Source organism: Dermacentor silvarum, chromosome 10 (assembly GCF_013339745.2).
Source record: "Dermacentor silvarum isolate Dsil-2018 chromosome 10, BIME_Dsil_1.4, whole genome shotgun sequence".
In the NCBI taxonomy this organism is placed as follows: domain Eukaryota; kingdom Metazoa; phylum Arthropoda; class Arachnida; order Ixodida; family Ixodidae; genus Dermacentor; species Dermacentor silvarum.
In genome coordinates this window covers 50741106-50761149 of record NC_051163.1, presented here as the reverse complement: position 1 = coordinate 50761149, position 20044 = coordinate 50741106, and the positions used below count along the sequence as shown (strand labels likewise).

At 45.8% G+C, this 20044-nt stretch overlaps 1 protein-coding gene across 5 annotated transcripts in view; it reads left to right on the top strand.

Annotated features, from left to right (window-relative positions):
• The window catches only part of LOC119431242 (protein grainyhead), a 128091-nt gene that overhangs the window by 96656 nt on the left and 11391 nt on the right, over positions 1-20044 (top strand). For 2 of the 5 annotated variants that reach the window (XM_049657543.1, XM_049657540.1), the window contains exons 2-16: positions 2873-3017; positions 5709-5961; positions 6949-7199; positions 7611-8060; positions 8159-8453; positions 9420-9583; positions 11639-11730; positions 12129-12202; positions 13764-13875; positions 15282-15376; positions 15657-15713; positions 16205-16306; positions 16952-17018; positions 18718-18836; positions 19049-19116. In XM_049657543.1, the coding sequence (XP_049513500.1) occupies positions 5929-5961; positions 6949-7199; positions 7611-8060; positions 8159-8453; positions 9420-9583; positions 11639-11730; positions 12129-12202; positions 13764-13875; positions 15282-15376; positions 15657-15713; positions 16205-16306; positions 16952-17018; positions 18718-18836; positions 19049-19116 (1979 nt within the window). In that variant the 5' untranslated portion in view covers positions 2873-3017; positions 5709-5928. The remainder of the gene's footprint in view (positions 1-2872; positions 3018-5708; positions 5962-6948; positions 7200-7610; positions 8061-8158; positions 8454-9419; positions 9584-11638; positions 11731-12128; positions 12203-13763; positions 13876-15281; positions 15377-15656; positions 15714-16204; positions 16307-16951; positions 17019-18717; positions 18837-19048; positions 19117-20044) is intronic. The other 3 variants (XM_037698720.2, XM_049657541.1, XM_049657542.1) reach the window with 3 other exon arrangements.

The following is a 20044-nucleotide window of genomic DNA, read 5'->3' as shown; positions in this document are numbered from 1 at the left end:
TAATGAAGAAATTAAAAAAAAAGCGGAGTCAAGCCCGCGCGGTCTTGAAGTATGCGTGAGTAAACAAATGGACTTCGCGAGAGTTCACTCTGTACGCGGGGTGAAACTGTCCGCCAGAAAGTTTGAGCGCGGCCCGCCCACCTCGCGACCGACGAAGCCCGGTCCAAACAGGCGGAACCTTATTCATCTACGCGGCTATATACATATATACACCCTAGAATGCAAACGGAGTGCTCGTGACTCCATTTATAGGGAATGGAGTCACCGAACACTTAATGGAACACTTAATTTCCCCGATGCTTCCCTTGGCTTCATTGTCTGTTGGCTTTATGTGGTTATGATGAACAAAATCGAGCACCTCGGTTCCCGTTCTTCTTTCGTTCACTTATAGGAAAGTAATTGCTAGTGCTTAAAAATGACTCCCCTTTTTGAGGAGTTTTCTTGCTCCTCCGACAGGGTGCACTTGCTCTGCTTGAGTTCGTGTCAAATCAGAGTGAAATTTACTCTATTGAGATTGTGATAAGTAAAATGGAGTCCTAATGGGAGAACAGTTACTGTCGCAGAAATGGGGTCACCAGCACTCCCCTTTTTCTTGGAGTGCGCTTGCAGGGGCGAACGAACTCCGGACAGTTCGTTTATTTTATGCCTTTCACGTGACCATAATTATTCTGAACATAAATGTTCTTAGAATAAAAAAAATATTGCTCCCACATTAACTATCCCTTTATTCTGGTAGCGCATGCACAGGAGTTACCCATTCGGTCTTTAACCCTAGAGACTTCGTTGCTCACGTGAATGGAAATGTGAAAGAGAGTCACCAAGTCGGTTATCTCAAACGAGAAATACCGAAGAAGTGCGCGCATTCACATGGTGTCTGTACAAGGCTTTCCAGATGTACGAACACCTTAAAGCAGCAAATGAACCGGGCTAATTATCTTCACAATTGACACGGCGTAAACTATAATGATTTGGTAGAAGAAGGAACGGACCGAATCGGCCGCACTTTCGCGAACGGGTCGGAAACTGATGACCTCAGCGAACGGGATCATTAATCAGGAAATGACTCGTTACACAGTACAACCAAGCCTGCTAATAGTGTCATCTCTCAGGCTGGAGGAGAGATTAACGCGCGGCCCGTAATCACGGAAGACTTGTTTTAACCTTGAACGGGGGACCCATCTTTCTCTCCGTTTTTTTTTTTTTTTTTGCTGTTTATTTGTGAGACGTCTCTTTGCAACAGGACCATACACAGGCCAGCGTACAGAGCAAGGATCGCTCAGATGATTACGTTGAAGCCCTCAAGGAACGCCGTGCTGTAAACACGGAAGCCTAAGGCAGTGTGTTACAACGAACCTGCAAAAAAGCAAATGGTTGCCCAGCAGTGTTCTATAGATTGTATGATAACATTAACCTGGCAGCGTGGGCACAGCTGCAGCCTATTATAAAACGTATATTAACGACTTGCCTCGGAGGAAATATGGAAGCGAAGACTAAATGTACCTACGATGTCCGCACAGCTCGAAGTCTTGCTTTCGATCAATACTCAATCTTGCTTTTTCTCTCTCTCTTTTAACGATCTAAATTTGCAAACTGAAACGGGGTTTCTCTGGTCGCACACACTACGATGCTAGACGTGATGCTTGAAGCGCGCAATAATCGCGAGTGAGGTCACAAAAGGTCATCATGAACTGTCATGACGTGGTGCTTGAAGCACACAATAATCGCGATTGAGGTCACACAAGGTCATCATGAACTGTCAGGGCAGTACTGTCAGGGCATGTACTGTCATGACAGTCAGGACAGTATTGAACAGTCAGGAAAGTATCGGACAGCCGGAACCGTATGGGTCATGTCAGAGCCGTTCGTTTCATCATGACTTGTGATGTTCTGATATCGCCGCACCAAAAATTGCACTCAGTGACAATTCACGACGATGGGACCAAACGCGTGCCGCAGTCACACTTTCGCAGAGCGGTGGCTCCGCCCCTCGCTCGGTTCCGCTTGTTTTGGAAACTATAACGCGGTATATTCCTTCCCCCAACACCCTCATCCTCTGAAAGATGCCATTTTTATTTTGCATTTTTAGGTCTGATATTGCGGAGAGTTTCAGGAGTGGAAGAAATTGAATTCTCGCAACTGTATTGACTGCTATAGTCTTCATGATTGAGTCCACGTTTACTACCTGACGTAGTGCGTTCCCTCTGCTTGTGACAGGCCAGAGTGAAGCTGCACTGTTGGTGACCATATGTTAACTCTCGTTGACGTTATCGGGACTACCCGCAGTATACTACCTTACGAGACTCCCCGCACAAGAAAGCTCGCGGGCTTCTTTCCGGCCCGGAAAAAAAGTTCCACGTAGCTCGCATTGAGCAGCAGAAAGCTGGATGGGGAATTGTTCAGAACGGTCTACAATTTTCTCATTTGCGCGTGTGCTCTGAATACGATATTTAATGAAGTTGATTGCTTAATAATAAATAATTATGCAGTTAGGCGAAATACAAAAAAAAAGTCCAACCTTCAATCGACGGCAAACATTACCTTAGTTCTGCAGCCAGCTACATGGTACTCACATTTTTTTGGCACAAGTAACGTGGGACACCCTGTATATATATATATATATATATATATATATATATATATATATATATAATATATATAGTGCAACTGACGGTGGTCTGATCTGGACCACCGCCAGTTGCACTTCGGCCCTCGAGGACTTGGGTCGAGTGAGCTCCTGGACACTTTGCAATGTGGTGAACGAATCATGGACCCGGGACCTCACAAAGACGTGTGCTTTAAATGCTAGCGCATTTCTCTAGCGTTCACCGCTAAATCGCCCCCCACTGAATGTATCCCTCTCTCCCTCTTACAGTGGCGCCCCAGCGGAGGGTGGCGCAGGAGGAGGAGGAGGAGGCGGCGGAGCCTCGCACACCTTGGTCGTGCTGCCCGGTGCCTCGGTGCCCACCCTAGCGGCGTTACAGCCACCTGAGCCCACCGGCGAACTAGCGGCCCACGAGGTAGGCGCTATATACGCTGCGTATATCTACACAGCAATGTGTGTGTGTGTGTGTGTGCGCGCGCGCGCCTATAGTTATCACGTGGTATCACATTGTGTGTGTGTGTGTGTGTGTGTGTGTGTGTGTGTGTGTGTGTGTGTGTGTGTGTGTGTGTGTGTGTGTGTGTGTGTGTGTGTGCGTGTGCGTGTGCGCGCGCGCGCGCGCGCGCCTATAGTTATCACATTGTTGAGCTGGAATTAGAACTGCAGGGCCAGTTCGCCTGGTATAACATGGCGAGGTCAATCAGCGCTCAAAAATGGACGAACGCACAAAAATAGCGCACGCGTGAATGTATAGTCATCTTGACACGTATTTATTGTCAGTGCCAACGTATAGCAAACGGTGTATACATCATTATCATCAACCGATTTAATAATTATAGTGCAGGACGAATTAAGGCCTCTCCAAGCAACCTTACCTTGTGCTAGCTGACTCAATCCTTTAAAGCCTGCAAACTTTCTAATCTACTTCCGCCACATAATCCTCGGCTGCGTTGTACCATTTCCTCGAGGCGCATTCTATTACTCGAATGCGTCACTGATTAGCTTCTGCATGAGCGAACACTGTCGGCGGCGAGCATGCTAGTTCGAAAGCCTGAGCACCCGCCACGGTATACCGCAGTGGCTATGGCGTCGCCAAGGTCGCGGTGTCGATCCCAACCGAATTTCGACGGCGGCAGAACGCGAAATTGCTCGTGTACCGTGCAATGGGTGCACGTTAAAGAACCCCCAGGTTGTCAAAAGAAAACCAGAGTTCCCCGCTATATACGGCGTTCCTCATAATCAGATCGTTATGGCACCTAAAACACCAGAATTCATTTTTTTTAATAAAGCCTAAGCGCTATCGCGGCTGCTCTAGTCGCCATCTTCCGCAGTCCCCAGCACAATACGGCTACCATCTACAAACACTGCTAAATCCAGTCTATATATAAGCTCGTCGCCTGCATCAACGGCTGTACTCTTGGTACACTTGAAAGGTGCTGAAACGTACGTGGTACATACCCAACGTCTGCTGACCCTTACTCGTTCACTCTGTCCTCGGCTCTGAAAAGGTACAACTTGCAAACTCTGAAAAACCGCCCGATTCCTTTACGTCTTGCTGACACTGTTAGGCAAATGGCAGCGCAATCACTGAACACGCGTTGTTCGTGAACGGGATTTTTTTTTTTTTTTTTTTCAGTCCGTGTTGCTACGGGGGAGGGGGAGCTGCCCATAAGGCGCGTGTGCTATAACCGACCGCGCCTTGCTGCGGTGCTTTTCCGTTTGTTATTCACGGCAAGTCACGCGCCATAGGCAAGACCTGTGATGGCCGGAGAAGATAAGCGCCGCTGTAAAATATCGTCTACGGATATCGTCAATAGCGTACTGCTATATCAGTCGCTCATGGACCACCTATACGCTTATTAAATGGCGTTATTCGCGAGCAATGCGTCCACGGTGTTCTATAGTCAGGAAAAGAAGGCGACTATTGAGCGCATGCCGCTGCAAAGAAAGCAAGCTCCACAAAGCGGTGTCAAAGATGCCGTGAATTGCTTTCACGAATAGTGCATGGTTCGAAATACCGGACGAAAGTGGCTGCATGCGTTTTCAATAAAGGTATACGTGTAGTCCTTGCCGGAGCTTTCGTGTGTGAAGCGTCATGTTATGTCTCCAAACAATTAAGGCGTGCATCGAGCGCACGTTCCTTTTAGGGACAGCGTGCCATCTGGGGACGTATATTCTGCGACGATCACTTTCGGCGATAGTATCGCCGTCAGGCGCGCGCCGATTGGCTGTTTGAGCAAAATCGGATGAGCCGATTGGCTGGTTGAGCACTACGTCACGCGAAGACGAAAGCATCGCCGAAGTGATCGTCGCAGAATACGTCGAAAAGTGTCGTCCGTATGCTCGCCCGGCGGCGTGAGAACCAATCTATAAGGCGGCGTTTCCTAAAGTACACCGCGCGGTTCCGCGGGTGGAAGGCATCTTTGCTGGTGTTTCAGAACTTTGTGAATACACTTCATGTCTCATGGGGTGCTATTCCGAACCAAGGATGTTTTATGCGCCAAGTATTTTAACGTTGTTTGGTGGTGCCATTCTGGAAATTGTCAAATTCCGCCATATAGTCAAATTCTCCATCGGCTCAAACTTCCGCCCCCACAGAATTGGTCAATACGGCGGAATTGGACGGTGTCCTGACAATAGCACCACTGAACGGTAACATTTAGCCATATCGTATTGTCGCCCCCGCCATGTTTGCGTTTTCATGCAATCGTAGCCGCCAGCTCAACCAATCATGCAGAGCCGACAAGAACGCGAATTTGACAATGTGTTGGAATTTGAGCACACCCGGAACAGCCTGGCTCCATGCCAAATGACATTGCAGTAGATGCTTTACGTCATAAAATTATAGTGGCCGCCATCTTGGGATCCTAGCACGTCCAGAAGCGGCGTAAAGACACGTGACCGCACGACAGGTGCGTCATGCACCGAGCGACAAATCGATAAAAGTGATAATCGGGTGAAAAAAAAAAAAAAAACGCTCACCGTCAGAAAGCAAAACAATGTATGCGCTTACGTCATCGTGGCCGCCACGTTAGGGTTAAGTGCTATGTCCGTGACACCACACGGAAGCTATCCGTTGAGACACAGTTCTGGTGGTGGCATTCTGCAGACGCAAGAGGCGTCTTCGTCGGTGGTGGGCGGAACCGGAGTCGAGGCTGTCGCGGCGGCGGCAGGCATCGTCACAGGCGCTGCAGGGCACTGTGGTCGGCGTCACCGGCGACGTCGACGACGACGAAGCGTGCGTCAAGAACGTGGCCCTGGTGCTGGTCGAGGGACCCGACCAGCAGCAGCAGCTGGCTGCGCTCGTGCTACCTGACGCCGCGCAGCGCATGTCGGCCTCGGGACCCACCATGGTGCTGCAGGTATGTATATACATATATAAACTGAAACGCACGACCGATCGCATGAAGTGCGCCCCCCCCCCCCCCCTTCTCTTTTTGTCCCTGTCTCCCTTTTAACCCAACTGTACCAGAAGTGTACCAGCGCTTGTTTTCGTCTTGTCGTCCGTTGTTCGTCTGCTTCGGCGCTGTTGAAACAACCAACTAGCCCGCTCCCATACTTTGCTTCTCTACCAGAACGGCAGCTCCACTGGAGCTTGTTTCAGTGCGATTTCGTCGTTCGTCCCAGTTTGGGGTTGTGTACCGGGCACGTCTGTTACTCCGAAGAACGTTCACGCGCAATAGAGTGCGCAGACGAAGCAAGTGCAATACACACAAGGGGTGCGTTAAGTTAGCGCGCTCGGAACTCCAAAATACAATTCTAGCCACTGTATCCAAAGGAGCACGCTCGAGTGCGCTCGAGTGCGACGCCTTCGGAGCTTAACATCATTTTTCCGGAAGCCGTAGCAGGCGCGCGCTCTCGCGCACCGTTTCCAGGGTGAAGCGCGTAGAGCGCGCTCCGTAATGCACGCACCGGAAGTCGCTTTTTAGCCGTTAAGTTTAAAGGAGCGCACTCTGCTGGCTAGAGCGCGCTCGAGCGCCTTAACTTAACGCGCCCAATAGCTGCGCGCGGATGCATCGTGCCGCGCATGCGTTACGCGGTCAAAGCGCACACAGGCACTTCGTCCGTGTTCCGCTTCAGTGTTCTTTAATATGCACGAAAAGTCCTTCGGTCTCACCGACAAGGCCGCGCCTCTACTCTCGTATTACTTCCATTTGCTCTCTTTCTCGTGAATTCCTGCACTGACAAGTCTACAAGGGCGTATATAAGGAGCGCTTGGCGGCCCCTGAAGCAGGCAAGATGGCGAAGACAACAGTGGCGCTCCCGACTTTCTCTCCTCACCCCTCCCCCACCCCCGTTTCCTTTACAGTGCACTTAGCGTTCCTAATTTCTGAGGACGCATTGATTAGGTGGACCTGATCAATGCGCGGGGGTCGTTTCAGGACGGCGAAGCGGTGGCAGCGGCTGCGGCCAACGGCCAAGCGGGCGGCGTGACGGCGGCGGCCGCGTGGCGCGCCTACTACGACCACCCGCTCACGGCGGCCACCACGGCCATGCTCAACATCTCCGAGGAGCAGGCACTCATGTACGAGTACGCTGGAGCGCTCAAGCAGCAACATCAGCAGCTGCAGGCGGCCGTTACGCTGCCGGAGATATGGACGTGAGTTCACCCGTTATCTGCACTCATACGCCACACACACACTGCGTGCCTCTTGCAGCTATAGCTGACTATTACGAAAAGTGACTTGGTCTATATAGATCGTTTAGAATTGCATAGATTGCTCAAAGCAATGCACTCATTTGTATGCTGTAACAATACTAAACGTGAAAAACGCGAAAACGAGACGGGATGACTTCAGGAACGAGTCCCGTATCGTTTTCGATCACGCGCTCGTTTTGCTCTTTTCACTTCTAGCACGGATTGCCAACTAGGCCCAGTCAGCCACCTTGTAACTATACACTCGGAACAGTAACTAGTTCAACGAAAGTGAAATTTCGGTCCAGTTGGCCTTTACTAATATATTACGACGGTGACCGACTGACCCTGTCGATCGCGTACCCCGTGACGCAGGCACGCCGTGAGCGTCCCGGCCACGTCCTCCTCTTCGCCGCCCACGACGGTGGTCAAGAGCGGCCACGTGTCGCCGAGCACGGTGCAGGCAGCGGCGGCGGCCATCGCGGCCCGCCAGGAGGACCTCTTCCTGCCCAAGGCTGAAGTGCCGGACGCCGGCGGCGGGGGCCCGGGTAGCGCCGGGGACCCGCTCGTCGACGCAGCCCTGAGCGGGGAGCCCAAGGCCGAGGAGGTGTCCGCCACGGTGATCACTATCAAGCAGGAGGCCATCGAGGGCACCAAGTCGGACGACATGCTCGAACCCAAGAGTCCGTACTCGCCCGTATTCGCCACCGTGCAGCCGGCACAGCCGTACGGCGGCGACCTGTTCAGTGTTCTCACCACGAGCACATTTGCGGGCGGCAGCAGCCCACCGAGGCCCGTCTACTCGGCCGCCACGGAGTACTACAGGTGACTGTCGCATAGTACTGCCGTATATATTACTTGCACCTCTGGCTGGTGCAACAACGTGCCATATACATGCTAAACACGTGTCGGTGCTTTCGCAGGCCCAGCACGGTGGACTACTATGCGACGGCGACAACCACGGGCACCGACCAATACCAGCAGGCAGTACGGCAGCAACACCTAGTGGCCGCCGCCGTAGCAGCTGGTGGTGCAGGTGGCACCGCTGGCGCGTACGCTGAACCCGAGCCGGGGTTCGTGGACCGCTACATCCGCCAGAATGGCTCGGCGGTTGTCAATGGTTACAAGAGCGGTATGCTCACCGTCGACCTGCCTTCTCCGGACTCGGGGATCGGCGAGGCTACAATGACACCAAGGGAGTCGGCAGGCCTACAACAGGTATAGACTATCGTGTTCAGACATTCTACATTTTCGTGCAGGAATATTTTTAAAAAGTTCGAATTGACGGAATTAAGCTCAACTAATGCAGTCATGGTGACATCATTTTCTATTGTGAAGCTTTGTGCAACCTTACGTGATATTTTTTCCATGAGTTCGATTGCATGGTACGGACGGAGTCATGAACTCCTCTGATACGTTGGAGTTTTAGCCTGTCTGTAAACCTATGTACCAGACTAGAGTGCAACCAGACACAGACAGGCATGCGCAACAGTACTGGTGGCGCCACCTTGTGACTCTGACGTTAACTAGAGCACACAAAAGTATATCTTGTCCGATTTCCCTCTCCTCTTTTTAAGTTGCAGACTATGGTGTCAATAAAATTTTTCTTCAATGAATGCTACTATAGTTGGAACGATCATGTTATATCTGCTAGTACAAACACTTCGGCAACAACCAACAATCATTAGTGCACAGGGTATTTATTCTATTCTTCGAGAACAATGATGTAACACAAAAACATTTCTCACTCGCCGCTGCTGCCATCAATAGAGAATTTTAGCTTCCACGTGTAGCTACCATACTTCCAGAATACGGGATACGTAGACTGTAACAGTAGCACTGGCAGCGCCATCTTGCGACGCTCTGTTTCAAGCAATGCACTTAAAGCTATTATTGCAATGACAGGTGACGTGCAATTTATTATGTAGCTGGTGGCCCAAAGGTATCGGCAGCAACATAATCCCAAATGTATAACGATCCTTTGACTAGAACAACAGCAAGCACAATAATGGTTCTGACTTCGTAGTTCAACAAACCCCCACCATTGTTAATATTGCCGTCCATGTCACTGGTGTACTGGTATTTCGTAAACTGCGATATGAATACGGACAGGCAAAAACGCTCTATTTGTTTAGCAGGACCCTACAGTGCCTTTCATGCTGCCTACCGAAACTTTACCTGCAGATGTTCGACTATGACATCACGCAACCGCAAATCCTTGCCTCCCCCGAGCAAACGAATGGCACGACAAGCAGTGGGAGTCGGCCAGGCAGCTCACAGTCTATGCGGCGATCATGGCACGATTTCAGCCGGGCATCCGACGCTGACAAGATTCAGATACCAAAAATGTAAGTGACATTATTCGCGTGACAAACACTGCACGTCATACGTTGCCCTTCAACTTTTTTGGACCCACAGCGTTGCCTACCACTGACCTAGATGGCTTTCTCTGCATGCAACCTAACGGCAGAGCTAGTCCTTCGCTACTACCTTCGAAGGTATCAAATGAATTTGCTAAAAGTAAATTTAAGAGTAAGCTTGTAGACCTTTCTCAAGCATTCTTGGGCTTGTCAAATTCGTGATTACCCAAAAATTTATATCGATCTCTTGTGCTTGTTCATGCTGTTCTTATTTTGATAATCTGATACATATGCCCATCATGGCACATCTGTTTTTAGAAATGGCAGACATTGGTGTACTCATTAGAGGGACACCAAAAGGAAACACTGAAACAGTTTCATGTGATCTAAAACTCAATTTATACTAATAACTCGATTGCTGTTATCTTCATAGTAAGAAGCCGATTACTAAAGGAGCAAATGAGTGCTGAACTACTTATTTATATTTTATGAGCAATTTAGCCAAAGGTGAAACTTCCTGACAGTTGGCTTTTAGCGTACACAGCCGAACCTCGGTTATTAAATCAGCGCCATTTTATTCATCTTCCAATTTTAGTTACCTTGAGAATCGGGCGTTTTTGTTTTCCTGCGATTTAGCGAAGTAATTTTGTTCCACTGTTTCGATTTAATGCAGTCCACGCGTGTCACATGCATGTTCGTAACTGAAGGCTTTCATCACAAGTAAAAAAAAAAAGTTTCCAGGCAAAGATTTCATAATTTATAAGCTGTGCGTACTTATTGCTGGTACATCTGCCGTGCCAACACAAGATCCATGCTGGCCGCGCGTCATCACGCTCGCAAATTATCTCAAAGGCTTCATGCGGCCAGTTGGAACAAGAAACAGCAAACCGAAAGTGAGCTCACGAGCACCACGCCGACAAAAGGAATGTGCGTTGTCTCTTCGTAATTGCACGTGGGTCTTCCACGTTAGCGCGAACGTTACGGCGTTGTAAACAAACAAGATGGCGGCTTAGTACTGCCGGGCCGTCATGATGATGCGTGTGTACGTGCAGCGCTACCTGACGACAGCAGCTAGCACTAGGCGCACTCCGCGCCGAAACCATGCTCTCGACACGATCTGTACCGCAAGCGCCCAGTGCTAATGATCTGGCGATTATTGCTCTCGTTATCACAAACATGGATGTAACGAATTGTCAGACATTACGAAATTAACGTAAGATATTGTTCTCACTAATCAACTTGTACCCGCCGCAGTGGCTTAGCGGCTATGATGTTGCACTGCTAAGCACGAGGTCACGCGATCAAATTCCGGCCGCAGTTCGATGGGGGTGAAATGCAAAAGTGCCCATGTCGCGTTCATTGGGGACACGTTAAAGATCCTCTGATGGTCAAAATGAATCCGGAGTCCCCCAATGCCGTGCCTCGTATTCAAATTGTGGTTATGGCACGTAAAACTCCGGAATTCAATTCAATAGTAATCAGCTTGCAGCAAATATATGCTTAAAACGAATATCGGATATAACGAAGTTATTTTTGCGTCGGGTGCGATTTCGTTACGCGAGGTTTGACTGTATCAAGGTTTTATTGCATCTGTAATTAGAAACAGATGTCAGCGATCTAAACACTCCCTATCGTTATAAATAAAGTGCAAAAACACAAAGTGGGATGCGGCAGTGCATTTTGGTGGTAGTTCAATGTCCTGTTATGTCACATGTGTTACGTATTTACTGGTTAGTTGTAACACAGTAGTGCCATTGAGCCCAATCCTCTACTGTTACCATTATTACATCACCCACAGCAATCCGGGTATCCTACAAAATAATTTAAGGTCCACACAAATGTGCACAGCGAGTCAGATCGTCGAACAAAGCCTTGGTGAAATGTCATATTTAGCCGTAGTCTCGATCGATCTTCCTGACAACTCGCATCTTTAGACTGCATCGTAATATCCTTATTTCTGTCGCAGTTGCACAACGCTTAAATATAAATGCATAGATCGCGTGATGATCCCTCTTTGACTCACTGTCTTTCATGTTTCTGCAGCCAATCAGATGTAGGGTTCAAGTATTACCTGGAGTCTCCCATCTCGACAAGTCAGAGGAGAGAAGATGACAGGATCACTTATATAAACAAGGGTGAGCTATCTTCTGGCCCTGTTGTCTACATCTTAAGTACCATACTGGATGGATGCCTCTTCTGAAGACCTTCAATTACTCCTCTCCCGCGTGCGAAGCTAAAATGAATTTGTTTGAAATGCACCAAAAATTTTGTTCGTTATAGGCAATTTGTCCTGTGCAACCGCTTATTGCTGTGTCTGTGCTGCTCCTGTCAAATGGTGCCAGGGGCCTAGTCAGGTGACTTACTATTGCCTTTTGCCCCGGCATCACGACAGTGATGTATTTGTCAAGTAAATAAATATAGTCCACAGTGCCATTTCCTTGTCTTTCTACAGTGATCATTTTCGTGTTGTGGTTGCTATATTTGCTTAGGAAATTGAGTCAGGTTGGTCCTTGATGTGTACCCTTTGTTCCAGCAGGTCAGTTCTATGGTATTACACTCGAGTATGTCCATGACCCGGAGAAGCCTCTTCGAAATACCCCAGTCAAAGTGAGTAGTTTGCAGTTGAGTTTCTGTCTAGAGAAAAAAAAAGCTAAATGGGAACCTTGGTTTGATTACCTGTTGGTGTGTAGAACTGTAAAGCTTGTTCAACCGTAAAGCTGGTTCACGAACAAATAGATTTTGCTTTAAAACGTTGCTTAGTTTTTTTTTTAGTTCTCGGGCTGTGAAGATGTTCCTAATGGCTATTCCGAAGTGCACATGAAGTTCATTTGTAAAGCTCGAAAATTACATAATACATTGTATGGCAAAGCAATAATTATTGCAAGGAATGTATATCAATACAACAGCTTTGCCTACTGTGGCTAAAGAACACTTGTGTTTACATCTTGGAGAATAACTTATCACTTTGTAGGCATCGGCTTCTTTACAATCGTGAAAGTGCTCTGCCAATGTGCCATACGTTATGGCCCGCAATGGATGTTTTTGCAGTATCCTATTGGGACACCTTGCACAGTTTGCTGGAACCATTTCTTTTCTTTTGAAAAGCAATCGAAAGTGCAAAGCACTGGGCATTATTTATTTGCCAGTATACTAAAAAAGAAGACTAACAATTAGCGTACAGTTCTTAGGTTGCATTCCAGAGCATTAAAGGCAAACTTGGAAGAGAAATCAGTGCAATTTTCAGCAGTTACACGTCATAGACTGCAAGCAGATGGCAGAATCCGTGTGACTTTGCAGCATGGAAAATTGGGAGAGATCCATGACTTTACAGCAGCTACACATCACAGACAGCAAACAGCTGCCATTATCGTGCAACCTTTTTCACTGCATTGCTGTTTTACGACTGCCTTGTTCATGTGCCGTAACGAGGTGTAAGGCAGGAGGCGAGTTGCACTTTTCTTTTACATTCAGTAAATATGACAAGGACCTCATGCCATGCGGAGTTCGGTGTGGTAAGGGTTTTCGAGGAATGGACAGAAAGTCAACAGGAACAGTGCCCAATGCAAAAAAAGTCAGCTGTTCCCTGCAAAAAAAAAAAAAAGAAAAGAATTGTGGATTCCGCAAGCTTATAAAGCTTTCAAATTAATGTTACGGCATTTAATGCATGAAGACATTCTGCATATTTTTCTGCATTATCATTTTGGAATAACCTCCCATTAGATATTAAGTTGTTCTACTGTTATGTGCTTTCACACAAGTATTTTCTTTTCTGCTAGATATCTAACTTCTGATGCATTATAATCTCCTTGTTATTGCCATTTTTTTTGCCATTGTATCTTTATAAATTGTCGCACCACTGACATATTTCTTATTTTAGTTTGCACTTTTTTGTTATTATTTGTTACTACAACAACATACGCTTCCAATACTGGGATCTACTCTAAGTTTTTTTTTTTTTTTTTGCGGATTTGAAATGCATTACACCATTATTTTACGGACAGGAAGTCTCCGTACAGCTTCTACGTTCTGGGACCTCCTACTGCCAATTCTGATATGAATGTACACCACTGAGTTAGTTTAACAAACTGGATCTGTCTATGAAAAAAAATAGGGAGGAAATAAGATATGCGGCAGGGCTCATTCACTCATTGATTTCTCACGCTTTCAGAGCCTCATCATGCTTGTGTTCCGTGAAGAGAAATCTCCCGAAGATGAAATCAAAGCATGGCAGTTCTGGCACAGCCGGCAACACAGTGTCAAACAGCGAATCCTCGACGCTGGTAGGTGATGCTCATAGTAAACACGTTGTTCGCTGAGGAGAATGAATGTTAACTAAACAAATTCCTGGTCTCCTACAACTAACACTTCCTTTTCTCATCTGTCTGTTTCTCTGCATTGCAGATGCCATGTGAGTAGCAACTTTGTTTTCAACGTGTGAACTATGTGTTGACGTCGCTCATTGCGACAGCAGTAATGCAAGAGACCCTCTATCTGTGCTTGCAACACTCCTTGCATTCATTGCAGATTTATACCGTAATGCACCAGTACTTAAACTTGTACACTTGGTAACTCGTAAACTTGTAAGCGTGATACTAACACCTTATACTTAGACTTGTGCTTGTGTCAGTGATGTACATACCACAAACCTTGTGGCACATTAAAAAAAAAAAAAAATCTTGAAAGACCTTCTAAGAGTCTCACTAGGTCTCTCGCTCTTGTGTGTCGTGTTTGTGTGCCTTGCTTTCTCTGTCTGTGCCTTGTTTGTGCCGTGGTAGTACTCTGTCTTTACTAGTACTTCCTCATTGCTTTCCTCAGTAACATCTCCTAGTGCTCACATGGTGAGACTATACTTTGTCAAATATACTATTCGTGAAGTCATAAGCTTACTCTTGTGACTGTTTGGAGGTATTTAAAAAAGTAGTGTCACTTCTGCACTGGCTGTTCCTTATGGTGCAAAACTACAGGCCTAGGTAGTGCATTCAAATGTAGATTCATAATCGGACAAAAGCACATTTCTCTTGCACAAAATTGGGCACTGTGTAAGTGATTACTTATCTTGAAGGCACAGCATGCCAATGCATGGTTACTTGATATGGTGTTGGTGAGTAGATCAGTTTCAAACAACTACGCATGACGTAACAAAACGCCTGTCTATTTGTCTTGAAATGGTTAGTAAAGTACATATTTGGCCGTGGAGGATTTGTAGACAGCAAAGCTTAGAGTGCAGGCACTTGTTATGAAATCAGTGGGCTGCAGGAGAGACAAAATGTTTATGATGTGCTTTTGTGTGTACTTTTTACCTTTCTCTATGCAGCCCCTTCCCTCTAACATACTTTTACTCTGAGGGTATTGTAAACAAACAAGTAAATGAATAAACAATTTCAATTGCCCAGGCAAAGCACTTATAATGACTGATCGCACAGTGCAACTTGACATCTTGGTGGACACCGGATAAGAAGTGCTTTGTACAGCAGTATTATCATCAACATTTTCGATGGTAAATGAGTTTGAATGACAATTTGTAGCCATGTTGAAGACTGTGCAGTTCAGTGATTTCAAATCCAAGAGTTTTGGTGGCCTGTGTCCCGCTTGTGTAGAGACATCGGAGTTCTCGGTACCACTTCAGCGTGCGGCACTAGATTTTTTCGTGTGCCATGCTGATGTTCTTTCACTGCCATTTCTGCAGACACGAAGAACAGCATGGGCATTATTGGCCAGATTGAAGAGGTCACTCACAACGCCATCGCATTCTACTGGAACCCCCTCGAAACCCCCGCCAAGGTGTGTCACACTTTCTGTTTCATGCTTCGTTAAAAAATGTTTTTCCTTAGTGAAATCTAGCGCTTGCTGAAAACCTGTCTGGTTGTGGCACAGCATAACGAACACCGACCACAGAAATAAAAGTTTAAAAGAAACAAAAGATATTTTGGCTCCCATACGGGAGCCTTTTTCACAGACTTCAGTAACCAAAAAGCCTTTTTCTGTGAACAAGGCTTTTTAGAATTTCCCATATGTGTTCTCTAAGCAGTTATTGCATCAACAAACCATCTTTACTGTGCAGGTGAACGTGGCCGTGCAGTGTCTCAGCACAGACTTCAGTAACCAAAAGGGTGTCAAGGTGAGAACCATCATTTTCTTTTTGTTTTTCAAATAGTACAAACACTATTGCATAACCGTTTCTACAATCACATCACTCCCTGTTCTGCACTGTGGCACACAAAAGTAGTGTGATATTATCTTGTCAGCACGTAAATAAGTTTGCATTTAGAAAATATCGCATTTTTCTTTATATTGCTCGCCCCTGCATGCTATGTTCAATACCCCAAAATAAGAGAGGGAAAAATATCCGCTTATGAACTGTGGCTATAACAGTGGAAGACAATGCTCAAATCCCTATTTAAATAATCATGCACAATTGTTGGCTCAAACTAAAGTTCCAACGTGAATTTTATTTTGTGTTTGGTCATTGTTTGGTCACGTTAACCAGTTGTATTTGGGTTTTCATACACTCTGCTACACTGCACTTTACTCTGGCAACAACGAACAGAATCACTTGCGTAGAGCATTCATGGCAACAGAATGGATGCTTATTTTTACCGTCTCACGTAGGGTCTGCCTCTGCACCTGCAAATCGACACCTACGATGAATACAGGGAAAGCTGCACCCCAGTCCACCGAGGCTACTGCCAAATCAAAGTCTTCTGCGACAAGGTAATTATTTCCACCCGCATTTTCTCATGCACAAATGGACCGCAGCGCTCAACTTCAGTTGTCGTAACCACTAATGAATGCTACGGTTCAGAGAGCTGTCCCAAATGTGATGTTTGTCACAATTGGCGTTGTTTACTTGAATGTGACAGTGGCATACCATCATCATTTGGCGCATCATGGTAATTACTGTATGCGACAGCGCTTACATGCGGCGCATTCCTCTTCCTCCGAAACAAGCGGGAACCTGAGCCGGAATAACGTAAAACAAATTGCAATACTAGTTTTACATTAGCTTGGCCCCGTTTCCGGTGATTTGGCACTTGCCGGTAAGACGAAAAGAGTGCACGGTGGCAGCCATCTCATTTTTTTCGTCTCCCTCGAAGTGATACGCCAGCGTTTGCATAAGCCACAGTAAGACTACTTTTTCCATCTTGAACTGCCCTCTTCGGTTGTATCATTGCAATTCACTTTCCGATGCACTAGAAATGCAATGTGATGTGTCACTTGTCGCACTGTTTCCATATATTTTTCTAACCAGTGTTGTTTTAATGGCTTCGAGTGTGTTATCGGCATAAACACAGCCTTTTTCTTTTTTTTGTGTTTATTATGGACAAAATGTTAAGCACGATGTCTTCACACTTGCAGGGCGCTGAACGAAAGACCCGTGACGAGGAGCGGAGAGCGGCCAAGCGAAAACTCACCGCCACAGGCAGTTAGCTTTGGTTTCTTCCCATGAGTGATGCATGTGAATGCAGTGCTTTGCCGTAGCATGTGCAAGAGAATAAATGGCACCTTCCTTTACTACTTGGAGCTCTTAATACTCTACTTGGAGCTCTTAACACTAATGAATGCATTCTTCAGGATTATCATCCTAACATATGCTTGCTAACAATTCTTAGTGGTAGCACTGCGGTAAACTTCCTTGCCTTCAAACTTGCACGCATTTGCTTGTCTACCACGGCATGATTCTAAGAATCGTACAAGTTGCAAAGGCGGTTAGGTTGTAAAGGGTATTAAAAGTGCCCGAATCATGATCTTTGAAGGTCAGAAAAGTATGAATGAAATACAATTATGGCACCAGATTAAATGCAAATAGAGGAGGTTTCGAATGAAATGCAAATCGAATAGTTTTTAGGTAATTTTTCTACAATTAAAAAAAAATATGTTAGCTTCTTGTGTACTTCTGTAATTACACTCGCTGGCTGCATAATTTTGGTTTACTGGTTCACAAGTCAGCAGGAAACTCGCACCAATTTGTTTTATATCTGTTAATCAGTTATCCTTATTCCAGTGTTGATTATTGTGTGGATTATTCAGACTGCCGGCAAAAATAATATTCAGAATTTAAAATTTTTGGATATAATATTTTAAGAGAGCTGGCTAGCACAACTGAAGCTGGTAAAGGTGTTTGTGGGATTTCTAAGTGCACATTTATGGTCTAATGGGTAGAGCATCGAGCTGTTGTGCTAAGGGAACTAGGTTTAATATTGATAGTCATCGTGAGATGGCTTCTGCCGAAATTTGAAGTTTCTTTTCATAATAGTTCGCACCAAGTGCACACCTGCACATGTAAAACATAGAAAACTTGTGATTGTGGGCCCATATAGCATGTATGATTTAACAAACGTACGTAAACATGACGTGTCGCATAATTTTGTCCTGGGTTTGACCTGTAATTAACCAACAAATCATCAATATTCCAGGGATGCATGCGGGAACTCTGAAGCAACGAATAGGAAGAAACACTAACAAAAAATGACTGAAGCAGAACATTCATTGGTTCCACTGCTAACAGTGGTAGCTGTTCTCCCACTTGGCTTTCGCAATTTGTTTTTGTGCCTGATTTGTAAACATGATTGCTCAGTCTGTACCCAGTTGCTATGGTAACCATGTGTATAGCTCAAAGCTAGGTGGGTAACAGCTTACACTGTAAACAGTGGCACCAACATTTTTCTTCAGTGATCCATCGCAGAAGAAAAATGTTGGTGCAACTTTTTTTTTGAAGAACTGACTAATAAACATTTTAAATGCTTTTATAGTTTACCGTAGTACAGCGATTTGACTCTTTCTTCAACTAAAATTGCTTTCGGATTCCATTACTTTGAACTCTGCCATTGGTATTCCTATTTACAAGGATAAAATGTCCCTTTTACAAGGATCAGGCTTACGATTTTATATTTAGAACTTGGGGAAACATTAGGTCGGAGGAGATGCACTAGAATTCTTAACTGCTATACTACTGCTGTCTTGACCGTGACTGCTGTCCCAAAGAAATATCGCTCACGCAGACACCCAAAGCATCTGCGGAAGTTGTGTGCGGTAACTAGTTCTGAACCCTGAACAGTGCACTGTGTAAAAAATAACTCAATCTTTCAAGAGTACTAAAGGAGGCTGTGCACATTTATCTGCAGATGGGCGCAAGAAGATTGAGGAGATGTACCACCAGTCCTGTGATAGGTCCGAATTCTACTCCATGAGTGATCTCATCAAACCTCCAGTGTTGTTCACACCAAGCGAGGACACAGACAAGGTAATTAGCTGCATAAAGCGGCATTCTAGTGCATGCCTATGATAACAGCATAGCAGCATCTTAAAGCTGCCAGGATGCATCGATGGAGACTAAAACTGTCTGCTAATAAACATGAATGTACAGTGCTTTGTTTTTTTTGGTTAGAAGTTGTGGAGCAAAGTGGAAGTCACATACTCACTTATCTTCATCGTTGTCTAACTACTCTGCTGCAGGTATCCGGAATGGAACTCAGTTTCTACACCAGCCAAGTGATCGTGCCGGACGATCAAACCTCTGCCGAGTAAGCACAATGCATAAATATTACTACGTTCAAGCTGCCAGCAAGAACAGTGTGCATGCTATATATAAAACAAACTTTACTGAATGTAGCATGGAATTCAACGACTTGCAGTGTCCCAAATGTTGCTGTAGCTTTGGCAGGACAAGGGTGTGGTGGCAAATAGTTAATGGTTCTGAAAAATGTAAGGTGCTATTACATTTTGTTTCCTCCTTTGTTAAAAAGCGAAATGGCATTTCGTACACGCATAAATCAAGAATCTTGACATTGTATGTTCAGCATATAAGCACGCGGCTGGTGCGTACACTCTCACGAATGACTTAAAACGGTGATTCTCAACAATCAATGTGGTGTAGAACTTTATACACCAGCAAAATAAATAGCAGTTCCAGGAGCATGGGACAGAATCCTAGAGATATCACAGCAACAAAATAAAGATAGGCGCTTTAACTCATTACAACTGTGCATTGGACTTTCTTCGTTGACATCAAGAAATACCTAATCTAATCCATGCTGCTATCACACTACAGAACTCGTTTCAGATCAGAAAGAGGCTCATTCTGACTATATCCCTGCGGAGAGCACCACTTGGCCTTGCCATCTCTGTCCACATAAAATGAGATGCTTTGCTAAGATCAATCAGTTTAATATGCACTAGATGGATTTTCACAGGCCTTATAAGATTCTTGGAAACAAATATAATCGTTCTGTTGTGCTGTGGCAGGCACGGTGACACACAAAGTTAGTTCACACTGTGCCTGCCACAGTGCAACAGAGCGATGAAGCTACACGAACTAGGCCCTTTTCAAGCTCTGTTTACTTTCAATATATATATGAGAACTCCTGATTTGAAGCATTCAGCTCGTTTAGAAAACAAGAGCATTGCTAAAATTTTTGTATTGCAGATGATTCATATGTCTCAAATGTACTT